Genomic DNA, 12,879 nt, shown 5'->3' with positions numbered 1-12,879 from the left:
GCAATGCGGGGTGCGGGGGTGGGGGGGGGTTCGTTTGTGCTTCAGAATGACAAATGATGAGGCTCTGCAGCAAACTGCTACTGGGCTGGAGTGACTGCTAAGGGCCGCGCCTGTCTTGGGCGTTTGTGGCCCCTGTTCTCCCGCCCTTACCATGGGCAGGACCTGCTCCCTGCCTGAAGGCCCAGGATTTCCGTCTGTGCGTTTGGTGCAAATAAGGACTAGGGAAGGCGAGGGACTCCTCCAGAACACAGCGCCGAAAGGTGGCACGGCCAGCTGCCCTCACACCGCACGGCCACCCGCTGCCTCCTCCTCCCCACTCCCGCTGGGGGGCGCCCTGGCCCCCAGCTGCTCCCAGCGGGGAGGGCCCGGGTCCTCTGGGCCGGCCCCCTCCCTAGGCCTGGAAGGGGCCCAGCTGGTTTAATGGCAGCCTCGCTGCCCCCTCCCCTCCCGGACGTCCGGGGGGCTTCTTTGGGGGAGGTGGAGAAGGGCCGGTCCCAGAGTTTCCACCCTGTACTCCTCCTCCTGTGCTGGGGATGGGCCAGGAATGAACACTTCCCACGGCAGCCGGAGAAACGGGCTGCAGGAGGGGCCTGGCCCTTTCCCTGGGATGAGGGAGAGCCTGGGGCCTCCCCGGGGTCTGGTGGTGCTTGTCTCCCGCCTGGGCCCCGTGACGTCTTTCCTTCTGCTCTGACTTCATATGCGCCCGGACCCGAGGTCCCCATCCCTGGCTCTCTGGCCGTCCCCTCCTCTGCCACCCAGGCTTCCTTCCGGGGCTTCCGGGGCCCTGTGGGTGGAGGAGGGAGGGCAGAGCATCCCCGTAGGGTGCCCGCTGCTCTCGGTCTCCTGGCCGCCCTCCTGAGCGGACCTCAGGGGCCTGGAGGGGACACTGAGGTGCCCGAGGACCGCAGAGGGCGCGGCCTTCCCAGGCAGCCCGGTGGCCCACACTGACCCTGTCCCCTCCGCCTGCTCAGGCTGGAGGCAGACTGGGGGGTGGCCGCTTCCTGCAGGGGAGGGTGACAGCCGGGTGCCCCGTGGTGGAGGCCAGGGACAGCGGCGCCCTTGCCCCCACTGTCTCTCAGCTTGGTGACAGGGGCCGCAGAGGCGCTGGTGATGAATGCCGGGGAAAGCCGGACGGACTGGCGGTGTGAGCGGGAGGGGAGGTGTCACTCCTGTGGAGCGAGGACATTTTTCACTCTGTCACTGGCAGGCTACGACGTATCTTTAAACAAACAGAATAAATAATTTAGGGGCCCGATGGCAGGCAGATTGGGCGTGGAGACACAGGGCGACAAATGGGAGCTGTCAGCGTGTTCCTCCCGCCACCCAGCTAATTGTCATCTGGGCTGCAGGTGACTGGAAACCAGCAGGCCCAGGCTGGCGTCAGCAGGGCTGGGGTGGGGCGTCCCCGTCCATCCACCCCCTGCGCTGATAGGGTTTGGGGTGTTTTCAACCGGCCGTGGCCTTTACCGTTGCCCCATTACAGAGGAGGGGCCGCAGCGCCCAGGGCCAGTGCCGGGAACTGGGATGTTCTCGGGTGCAGGGCCTGGCCCAGGTCACCCGGCTCAGGCCCAGTTCCCTTCAGCGCCACTGTCAGCTCTCGGGGGCTCACTGCTCCCATTTTCTGGAGGGTGAAATCGAGGCTCCCAAAGGGCTATGGGACCGAAGGGGACGTTGGGCAGGGGGGCCACCTCCTCTCCGGTGCCTGTGCCTGCCCCTCGCCCACTTCCCAGGGCCCGGTACATGAGACCTGCCTCTCTCCCCGAAGCCGTGGGCTTAGCTGCTGCTGCTCGGAGCTGAGCCACAGAAGGTTTCGTGGCAGGAAGCTCGGTTTGCTCAGTTCACCAGGGGCTGACGGAGCCCTGGGGATTGGTTTGCACGGCACTGACCTGCAGGCGGGTGATGGCTGAGCCTCTCTGTCTCTTTCCTGACTCTGAGGATTAGACGGGGTGGAAGCACCGGGGGTGGTTGGCAGCCCCTCGGGAAAGGAATCTAGGCAGAGGGCCACCCGGTTCACTCGCTGGTGTCACGGGTGGGTAAACCGAGGCCCAGCAGCAAGGGCAGCGGGATCAGGCCTCCCTGTGCCCCCAGATCAAGCTCTGCTGTGCCCTCTGCCCAAAGCACATCTTCCCCCAGGCCCCCGCCTCCTTTTCCTCAAGTGTGTACCAGCCAGGTCACCTCCTGGTGCTGTCCCATGGTCCTTCTGTCCACCTCTTCCCCTGGCACCCTGGAGGGGCATGGGAGCTTTCTTTTTTTTTTTTTAATAAACCATGGTGCCGTGCTATGTTCTGTTTCTTCTTGTGGGTGTCATTTCCTTATGTCAGTACCTGTTTGGGTGGCAGCTGAAAGTGGAAACTTCCCTGCCACTGTCCAGCCTGGTGACTGTTCATTCTCTGCTTGAATACTCCTGCAGACAGGGAGCTCACTTCCTCATAAAGCCACCCAGCCACTCCACTCAGCTCCAGTTGTTGTCTGTTTTTGCTGCGCTGGGGACCACACAGCTCCCCACTGCCTGCATGGTGGCCCCTTAGCTGCCCTTGTCCCCAGCAAGTCCCTCCCACTCATGAAGGACCCTGGGGACACAGGAAGCCTATCTGTATTCAAGGGCTTCTGGTTATACTGCAGTGACTAAGAGGTCCTAGAACAGAACTTCCGGACTTTTGTTTCTCTCTGACATAGAGCATGTGGCCGGAGGGCAGGGTGGGCCCAAGTTCCTTCCACCCTTCTGCTCCGTGGGTGTCCAGAGTGCTGAGACTGATGCTTCAGGACAGGAAGGACAGGGGGCACACTGTTTCCATCACAGGATGTGAGGGTTGCATGAATCAACCAGCCCATATTTTATTAGCAAGATGGCAGCCTATGAGGCCCCCCGCTTAGCTGCAAGGGAGGCTGGGAAATGTAGTCCTTCATTTGGCCGTGCAGTGTCCAGAGGAGACTGGAGAAAGCACAGTGGGCTCAGCCTGCAGACTGCCACAGGGCTGTTCCCAGTTTCCTCTTCAGGGGATAGACACGGCCCCTTTTCTGGACTGAGGGGACCTGCAAGAGCAAGTTGGGGCAGATTTATGACAAAAGATAGCATTATTTTCCTCTCCCCAGCTTCCTCCTAGTTGACTCTTGATTACTGGCCATAATGATAGGCCCCCACATCCTGGCAGCACAGCACAAGCCAAAGGCCTCAGTTGCTCATCAGTCCAGTGGGGGAGTCCGGCCTCTGGCCCCACTGGGCTGCTAGTCTGCACCCCAGGGGCAGGGGACACTTGTGAGAGCTGATGTCACCTGGCTGTGGAACGGACACTGGGCTGGGCCCATAGGGAAACAGGAGACCCCGGATGTGCCGTCCCAGCCCCGGTTGGGGTGAGCGAGGGCCCACGTGGTGGGGGGCAGAGAGGAGGTCATCTCAAGACCAACGGGTGACGGGGGCTCCGAGAAACGGAGAGGTGGACACTCAGAGGGCCAAGTCCGTCCTGTGTCTCACTTTCTACCTGAGCAAGGCCTCTGCCTCGTGCTGTTTCCTCCATCTGGGTTCCTGTCCTTCCTAAGCCACCGTTCCACATGCATGTTCTTGCATGAGCTCCTCCAAAATAGAGTGCTTGAACTTCCGGAAGCCGTCCCTTTGATAATCCTTCATGGTTACGTATTTGTCACACAAACAAAGGGAACGTTTCGGGGTGTGGTGGAGTTAGGAGGCTGCGGCTCCATGGGGGTGGAGAGGAGGCCGCAGAGGAGTGGAGGTTGGGAGGGTGTGCAAAAGTGGGGTGAGGAAGTGCAGGGGAGCAGCCCGGCCCGGCTGAGGGGTGGAGGAGGGACTCCATCTGTGTGGGGAGCTGGGCCCAGACCCAGGAGTGGAGGGCGGTAGGAGGCCGGTGGAGGGGCAGCTGGGGCTGCCAGGTGGGTGGGGAAAGTCAGCTGCTGAGTCCAGGGGCCTGGGCTGTCTGCACAGGTAATAGGGAGCCATGGTAGGTTCCAGCACCTGCCCGTAGGGAGAAGGCGTGCAACAGGCAGCCCCTGACTCGTGGTCTCTCTGCTTCTAGTGCTGGCCACCAAACAGACTTATGTCACCTATGCCAACCAGGCCATCTAACTCGGCCGCCGGAGCCTCTCGGGACCAGGAGGAGCCACAGCCACGCCCAAGGCCCCAGCTGACGTCCTGCCGGCCCGTGGCACCCACAGATGTGGCTTGGTGCTGAGGACAGCAGAGCCCTGGCCATCCCTGCTGGGAAGCCTGGCCAAGCCGGGCGGGCGGTGGAGGCGGCGCGGGCCGGGCAACTCCAGGCACTGCAGGAGCCTTCGTGTCACTGTCGTGGGCCCAGCGCTGGTCCTCTGTCCCTCCCACCTGTCCTGCTGGTCGCCTTGTCGTCCGTCTGCATCTCTGTCCTCCGTTCTCCCACCTGTTTCCGCTGCATGTCCATCTGTTCGGGTCCTCGGTCTCTCTGCTCCCCCCCTGCCCTGTCCCGCCTTCGCCCGACCCCACATCACGCCTCGCCCACATTTTCTTTCCAGTCCCCCTACTTCACTTCTTCTCAATCCACCGGCCATCAAATTCTTCCATGTCACAAAAGAGAATTGTGTCATGCCCGCCTGCCGCCTGCCCTCCTGCTGACCACACGGAGTTCAGTGCCTGGGTGTCTGGTGATGGTTATTGATGACGTGTGTCGCGCATGATCGTTTTTATACCAAGAACATTTCTAATAAAGATAAACACATGGTTTTGCACCTGGGCTCCGCATCCACTGTGGGTCCTGCACGGGACCGCGGCCACCCTGAAGCCAGAGGGGCTGCAGTGAGAGGGCGGGGCTCAGGAGCGTGGGGTGCAGCTGCCGGGCTGGGGCAGGGGCTGCTGGCCCCCTAGTTAGGCTGATGCTGTCCCTGCCCTGCAGCCCGGAGGGACCTGCCTCTGCCACTGTGTGCAGGTGGGGGGTGGGGAGGTGCTTGGCTTCCGGGCAGCCCCGCGGGGTTGGGGGAGACAGAGCAGGTGACACAGTGAGGGCACCAGAGTGAGGACGCAGCACAGCCACCTGCACCAGCCTCGCCCCTCCTGCCTCACAGCTGGCGGCCAGGCTGGGGCACTGGGTGGCCAAGGACCCGAACAGAGCCAGGCAGGGCCCCCCACAGCAGGGCGCTGTGGCTGGACCGGGCATTGGTGCTCCTCTGAGCCCACCGTACCCCTGGGGTGTCCTGGCTGCACCCGGCATCTAGTGTGTCCTGAGCGAAGTCTGAGTCGGGGCAGGGGAGCGGAGAGGCTGCCTCTCATCTTGCTGGAGCACGGTGGTCCCAAGACCTGGCCCGGTGTAGATCCCACCATTGGTGACAGAGGCTGTTGGACGGGGTGTGGCGGAGAGCTTCCAGGTGACCGGTGTGGGCCCCTGGGTGCTGCCCCCTCTGGCCTAGTCCTCACTTGAGGTGACAGGCAGAGTCCCGGCCCAGAACCTCGGGGTGACAGCCCAGGACTTGCCCAGGGCCCCATCTGAAGGGAACTGGGAGGGGCCACCTTCTTGCCCAGGGTGGGGTGCTGCCCGTCTGACCCTCAGTTTCCAGGAGAGGGCAGGGTCAGCCAGGAAGGGGCAGGGGTGGCATCCAGGCCTCTGGCAGCGGGAGGAGGCTGAGGAGCTGTGTGGGCCCGGACTGCCTGGCGTCCAGCCCGCCGAGGCTCCGCAGGGAGGGTGGGTCGGTCTGCTGTCGGAGGGAGAGGCCGCCTTGGCTCAGGGAACTTGTGCTCCGACGAGGAGGAGCCAAACCGAGGTTGGCAGTGCTGGGTCCCAAACCGACGCCCGTAAGCCTGGCAGCACCTAGGAGCTGCACACGGCTTAGTGTCCTCAGGACCCTGGGGTGCTGCAGGACAGACAGGGCGGCCTCGGGCCTCTGCTCTGCGAGGGGCTCAATTCTACCCCATGGCACCCTCTCAAACCCTGCACTTCTGAGGCGAGGCCCAGCTGTGCGGCCACACAGGCCAGGTGAGGGCCAGACTGTGGGGATCGTAAGGCAGGTCTGGCTCACAAGCTTGCTGGGTGCTCACACTTAAGACTGACTGGGCTCTAGCAGCCTGAATAGGAGCCCCCTCAGCTGCCAGGCCACTGGGCAGTGGAATGCTGTGACCTTGGGGACACAGCTGCAGAAGCAGTAGACAGGCTGGAGCCCGGGTCCCTTCTGGCCAGGTGGGTTGCTTCCTGTTCTAATGTCCTGTGGCCCATGTCAGCCATCCTTCTCGGGTCCTGGAGGTAGAGGCAGTGTGGACAGCGGCACGGGGCACTGTGCCAGCCACCCTGGCACCCCTCAGGTTCAGCCCCACCAAGGGGACCTAGGGAGCCCGCCAAAGATGCTCTCGTGGCCCCCCTCCAACCCCCAGTTCCACTGAGCCCCAAGGGGACACCGAAGCACCTGGCACGGCGAGCTCCCCTCTGCCCCGCTGCTGGCCTGTCCCGCCCTGGCTGCCCTCGGGCTTGGCCCTGGCACTCTGGCCTGCCAGGGCTTGCACCCCCAACCCAGCCCTGAGTGGCACTCGGAGCCCAAATCTCACTTCGGTTGGCAAAAGCAGCAATTAGCATCTAATGAGGCTTCTTGCTTTATTTTTAGGTAACCTCCGAGGCCCTGCCTGTGTAATTCAGCCCGCCATCGCTTGGCGGGTAATTAAAGCGTGTCACCATAATTTGCCTTTTTTTTATAAAGCCCCATAATTATGTTTTTATTGCAAGTGAGGGGAGAAGAGAGAGGGGAAAGGAAACAAAGAGAGGTGGGCCGGGGCAGGAAGTGGGGCTTGGCTGTCCAACCCTGCACATCCGCTGCCGCGGCCTGGAGCCCTGGAGCAGCGGCCGGGACCCAGCGCACTCTGCGGTCTCCCCAACCTTCCCGCCCGGCGCCTGTGGCTTCCCTTCCATCCCCTGTCCCGCTGTCCTCACAACGCCGGCCCCCGTTAGCATCGGAGAGTGCCGTGGCTGGGACAGGAGCCGGCGTGGACGTGGACCATGGCCGTGTGGACAGTTCTCCAGCTGGGCATAGGGATCCTTTACACTTCGGCACTTGCTGGAAAACTTCCACGATCAAAAGTTAAATAAAACTCGACTCCCAAGTAGGGGCCTGCAGACTGCGGGGGAAGGGTCTGCTCTCCCAGCCCTTGTTTTTCTAACTACATGGTGAGGGTCTGTCTTGGGTGTTCTTCTGGAACTGGCGAGCCTGCTGGGAACAGGCGGGGCTGCCCACAGGGTTCCCAGGAGCCCCACCTTCCCCAGAGCTTCCCAACCGCTGGCTTTGGTACCTACACTTCCGTGGCTAAACCTCAGGCTTCTGGGCTGAGGCCTCTTCACCTGGCCATGGTGTGGATGCCAGCTGCTCCAAGGTGTGCAGCAGGGACAGGGCCTCCTGATCTCCCTAAGGTGGTGATGCCTAAGTCCCAGGGCTTAGAGGCCAGGTGCTCCAGAGTGGGGACTGGGAGACCTCGATTTTAGGTGAGGCTCTGCCATTAGTTTTGCTGTGTGGCTTTGGACAAGTTGCTTTCCCTCTCTGAGTCTCTTTATCCTTAACATGAAGATTTCAGCTCTGACTCTCAGAGCCCAAGCCAGGCAGCCAGATTCCAGCAGTACAGAAAGAGGGAGGTAACTGCAGAGAAGAGCCTTTGGGGGCTGGTTGCTATGGCAACGGTGCCCAGGTGGGGGAGGGGCCCGGGTATGCAAATCAGACCCTTCCTCCGGCTTCCCAGCCCTGCCTGTGGGCCTGTGATTGGAGGAGGAGGATGCAAGGGGTGGGGGAGGGGAGCGGCGGGGAGCCGGGCCAGCTCCGGGCCGGCGGAGAAATGGTGGGAGTTAGTCTGAGCCGGACAGCCCAGCGCAGGTAGCACAGCGGGCCCTCCTCGGGCTCTGTGCTCTTTTCTGCCCGCTCCTCCGAGGCCGGTCCCTTTCCTCTCCTTGCTCACGCACCAGTGCCCGGGCCTGCGCGGTGCACATGCCTGGCTGGGCCCTTGGCAGCTGGTCCAGGTGTGGGCGGAAACACTGGGGACCCCTCGGGCCTGGCCCCGTGCCCTGTCCTGCGCCACCCCAGAGGTGGCATGTTGAGGCGGCGGGTGTCACCTGCCCCCCAGGCCGGGCCGTGGAGCATCCCTGCCGACCCAGCCAGCTTTCCAGGAGAAGCAAGCAGCCTTCGAGAGTCTGGGACCACAGGGACATCTCTCCCAACTCCCTGCGGGGACATCTCTCCCCACCTCCACCCTCACCTTTAACCATCTCCTCTCTGACTTGCATTCTCTGTCCATATCTTTGCTGTCACCCTTACCTCTGTCTCTGCATCTACTGTATCTCTTCTGGGGGCTTTAAAAGAACATAACAGGTTCTAGCTAAATCACTGACTTGCCCAGGCTGGGGTTGAACTTGGGATCCTCCTGCCTCAGCCTCTCAGAATGCTGGGACTACGGGCGTGCGCCACCACACTGGGCTTCCCTTGACCCCTTTTAAGCTTTTTCCTTTCTCACTGCTTCTAAACAGTTTGATTATAGTGTGGTTTTCTTCATGATTCTTCTACCTGAATTCTGCTGAACTTCTTGAATCTCTGCTTTACTATTTCCATTATATTTAGAAAAATCAGGGCCATTATTTCTTCAAAAATGTTTCAGTCTTCACCTTCATCTTCCCTCCTCGGGAGGCTTCTGTTGCACACATATCAGGCCTCAAAGTTGTCCCAACAGCACAGTAATGCTCTGTTTATTTTGTCCTTTTTCTCTCTTGAGACAGGGTCTCACTTTGTGGTAGCTCAGGCTGACCTTGAACTTGCAGTGATCCTCCTGCTTCAGCCTCCCAAAGTGCTGGGGTTACAGGGATGCGCCCCCACACCTGGCCCGTTACTTTTTTATTCTCTATCCTTTCTATTGTTATGTCTTCAAATTCACTAACCAATCAGCTGTTAATAGCTGTTAATCGTATGCAGTGCACACATGCGCGCGCACACACACACATGCACACACACACACACACACACACACACACACACGCACATCTCGGCCCTGTTGCTTTCATCCTAGAATCTGACTGGGTCTGTCCCATGCGTCCCAAGCGTCTAGTTAAAACTGTGCTGGCAGGTGGAGTACAATCCCCACAGCGGTCAGAACAGCCTGTCCTCCATCCCAGTACCCACCATGTCGTTGCCAGCCTGGCTTCAACTCACCGTGTGTTCTTCTCCTTAGGGGTCCTGCCCTCCTCTCCTTCGTACCCCTGGGGACTTTTTTGCGGGGGTTGGACATTGCAGGTTTTGCCTCACTGGGTGCCGATTATTTCTGTGCACAGAGAAATCTTGAGCTTTGTCCAGAATGCAGTTGTCTCTAGAAACTGGTAGGTGCTTGGAGGTTTTCTCTGTGGCTTTGTTGGGTGAGACCAGCGAGAGCAGCATTGTGTCCATGGTTCAGGGACCCTGAGCTGTGGTCCCCAGGCACCTGGGCCTCCCCAGGCTCCAGCCCGGCCTCCTCTGCCCAGCTCCTCTCCTGGCACCGAGGCCCCACAGCCCACGGCCCCACAGCTCACGGCCGGGCGCTCCCTGCAGGACCCCAGCAGGGCACTGCCAGATTTGCCCCGTGGCCCGTTTCTCAGGGATTGCTGGCCTTGGAAGCTTCACGTCCCGTGTGTTGAGTCCTGGGGTCACAAAGGTCTGAGTCCTCTTGGGCGGCACAAGCGTCCTTGTCCGGAGTCCCCCGGCGTCTGCTTTTGTCTCTGCTCTGTGCTGCCTGAGGACACCGGGGAGAGCAGGGCCCTCAGCGCAGCCCTAGCTGAGCGCCTGTCTTGGACCTTCATCTGGAACTGGCGACCAGCTGGGAACAGGCGGGGGCTGCCCACAGGGTTCACCTCCAGGGCTGCGAGTGTCTGTCAGGCGCCATCTGCGGGAATGTTACAGGGGCCGGAAGTGACTGAGACACCCCGTGCATCATTTCAGCCCAAGTGGAACCATCCTTCTGTCCTTTCTCACTGGCCTCGAAGCAGCTAAGTCAGTACCGTGGACTCTTAAGTCTTCCATGCACCATATCACACGGTCTTTACAACTGGGTGAGGGAAGAGCTGTTGTTCTCATTTACAGATGGAGGCGCTGAGGCTCAGAGGGGTTAAGTAACTTGCCCAAGGGCACACAGCACAGCCGGGCCGGGTTCAGCCCCATCCTCACCTGGCGGCCCTGCACCTGCTCTCTGGGACGTCGCTCAGGTGCTCCTCTTTACCTGCCCTTCCTTCCCCTGCTCAGCCGCTCTCAAGACTCACTGCATGTCCAGCAGGGGCGCAGGGGGAGGGAGGCCTGGACTATGCCAGGTGTCCCCGACCTTCCCCCAAGGAGGGAGCTGTGAATACGGAGGGCCACCCTGTGCTTGGGCCCTCCGGCCTGGGGACCGGGACACTTGTCAGGAGGGTTTTGGGCCTGATGAAAGGTGAGGGCCAGAGAAGAGGCATTTGATTGGATGCAGAGTGTCACTGAGGGAACAGAGTTGGGTACAATGATGGCTTAGACTCAGGCTGGTGTTGCTGCTGGAAGAGGAAAGTGAAGACTTGTGCTTCTAGGATATATCTTTAAAAGGAATGAGAATGCCTTCCATTCAACCCTTTCTCCTTTCTTCTGGCTGGAATGCAGATGTGATGGCAGGAGCAGAAGTAGCCACTCTGAACCCAGAGATTAAAGCCAAATTGAAGAGGTGAGAGAACTATACTGTAACCTAGAAGTACCCAGCTCTGGGAGTGTATGTGTGGAAGAACTCAGCTGCTATCTTAGACGAGGAATTACATTTCAGTCTCTGTAACAGTGGTTTACCTGGACTTGCAGTACATATTACCAATTCCCCACCATCCCGTTCCCTGTCTTGACTTTTGTCTACCCTGGGCCAAGGGTGACGTTCTTTCTGGCGCCCACACTGCTACTGCTTAGACGCAGGGCTCCATCGGGCCAAGACTCTGACTGGGCCTTCCTCCCAGGAGCATGGGTCTCTGCCCTGCCTCGACACTGCCCCATCCTGCGGCTTCCGTGCTGTGTCTGCCTAGCATTGGCCAGCAGGGCAAGACCTTCTGCATTTTCTCATTGTGATCAGCAGTGAAAGACCTGATGTTCCCCGTCTCACGGAGCTTACGGTCCACAGGTGGAGAGGGGACGGATGTCCCTCAAATCCACACTCTGTGTCTCGCTGATTAGTTTTAGTGAGTGCCCCAAAAGACATGAGCAGGGTTTCCCTGGAGGGAAGAATGGTGCCCGTGTGTGTGTGTGTGTGTGTGTCCCGGGCACCGTGGACTGCAGCACCGCCCTCCCCCAGTGTGTCATCCAACGGTGTCTCCAGACCTGGCCAGAAGTCTGGTGGGGGACAGGGTTGTCTGGGTGGGGAGCTGCTGCCCTAGAGCCCCAGGGAGGAAGGAGAAAGATCGAGGGCCTGGGGCGGTGGGGAGTTGTTGTATCTGAGTTCCAAAGCTGGAACTCACAAAGAACTGCTACGTTTCTTGTGAAAGGATAGAGGGGGATCTAGTCCATGGTAAAAAAACAAAAGAAACAGTAACAGCACTTAATTTCTTATGCGCGAGCCGCCCCACAGGGATTTAGGTCAGTTTTGCCATCCAAGTGGCAGAATTAACCCCAGGTGTGTGGTATCACCTGTCCACCTGGCAGGTGACACAAAAATGAGTTCTCTGGGGTGGGACAGGCTGTGCGTTTCCGCTGCACAGGATTCCCATGGGTGGAGCTAAGTGTAAGCTTCCAAAGCACAATTATAAAGTACACAGGAAACAGCTGATCCCACGTGGCAGATGTACTCCTTCAAGGCAAGATACTGAAACCATCAGACCCAGACTTTATTTATTTATTTTAAACAGCATACTGTAAATGCTTCCAGAAGGGAAGATGCTACCAGGAGAACCAGGCAAATATGAAAATGAGTATACAGACTCAGAAATGAAAGTAATAATGTTGAAATTTAAAGCCCAATGGAAGTTAGACAGCATATTAGATACAGTTGAAGAGATAGTTAGTGAGTTGGAAAATAGATTTGAAGAAATCATTTAGGCCAATGTAGTACAGAGAGGCCAACAGGAATGGAGGGGGAAAGCTAGGTGATGCATCTAGGGGTTCATCTAGAAATCCCAGAGATCTTGACATTTGGGGAGGTAATATTTAATGATATGTTGATTAGGGATTTTTGGAAATGATTTTAAAAAAGAGACAGATCCTGGGAAGGAGGCATAAAGAATTCTAAGTGGAGGAAATAAGGAGAAACCCACATTTAAAACTTCACAGCGAAATTGCAGAAAGCCGGAAAGAGTATGTTAAGTGCAGAATAGAAAAAGTCGGGTTACCAGGGACTCCAGGCTGGATCTGCGGCCGGAAGTGACCTGGGGGAGGGGGACTTTGAGAGGAAGGCCAGGCTACTGCCAGCCTGAGCCGGAGGGGCGCAGACTGGCTCCGTTAAAGTATTTCTAAACTGGGGTCTCAGTGTCCCCTCAAGCAGGGCGGGTGGTGTGGGGGGGCACCCTCGGTGACCCCGGGTAGGGGTGTCACTTCTCGGGGACCAGGACAGCGGGGGCCACCACAAGGCGTGTTGGGTGGGAAAGCCGGGGAGGCCGGATGTGCAGGGAGTGGGGGGACAGGAGAGGCTGCGAGGCGGCCGGGGAACCCCGGTTTTTGAGCAGCGCCTCGTCTGTCTCCCCCGCTTCCCTGAATATGCAACACCGTCCCCATTCTTTATGAATTTCTCACCAAACAAGCTCCATTAATCGTCTAATAACCGGATTAATTAAGAACGCTGAAAGTAAACAGCAAGAAGGTAATTTGCTCGTGATTACTGTGTAATTGCGGGAGGATGAGCTCATTTGCATATGCAAAGCGCGCTGCCGGCTGGAGAACTCCGGGAGGGGCCTGCGCCCCCGCGCCGGCGCCGCCTTCCCGCCCTCCTCG

At 59.3% G+C, this 12,879-nt stretch overlaps 1 protein-coding gene across 1 annotated transcript in view; it reads left to right on the top strand.

The window, feature by feature from the left end:
* The window catches only part of Grm4 (glutamate metabotropic receptor 4), a 59,721-nt gene extending 55,161 nt beyond the window's left edge, over window positions 1-4,560 (top strand). Inside the window, exon 9 of the mRNA XM_010605300.1 lies at window positions 4,029-4,560. Coding sequence (XP_010603602.1) covers window positions 4,029-4,078 — 50 coding nt within the window. The 3' untranslated portion in view covers window positions 4,079-4,560. The remainder of the gene's footprint in view (window positions 1-4,028) is intronic.
* Window positions 4,561-12,879: the final 8,319 nt, after the last annotated feature.

This window comes from Fukomys damarensis, unplaced genomic scaffold (assembly GCF_012274545.1).
Source record: "Fukomys damarensis isolate Sample0158 unplaced genomic scaffold, DMR_v1.0_HiC HiC_scaffold_20, whole genome shotgun sequence".
In the NCBI taxonomy this organism is placed as follows: Eukaryota; Metazoa; Chordata; class Mammalia; order Rodentia; family Bathyergidae; genus Fukomys; species Fukomys damarensis.
Note: the sequence above shows the minus strand (reverse complement) of the source record. Positions and strands in the feature narration are given on the sequence as shown.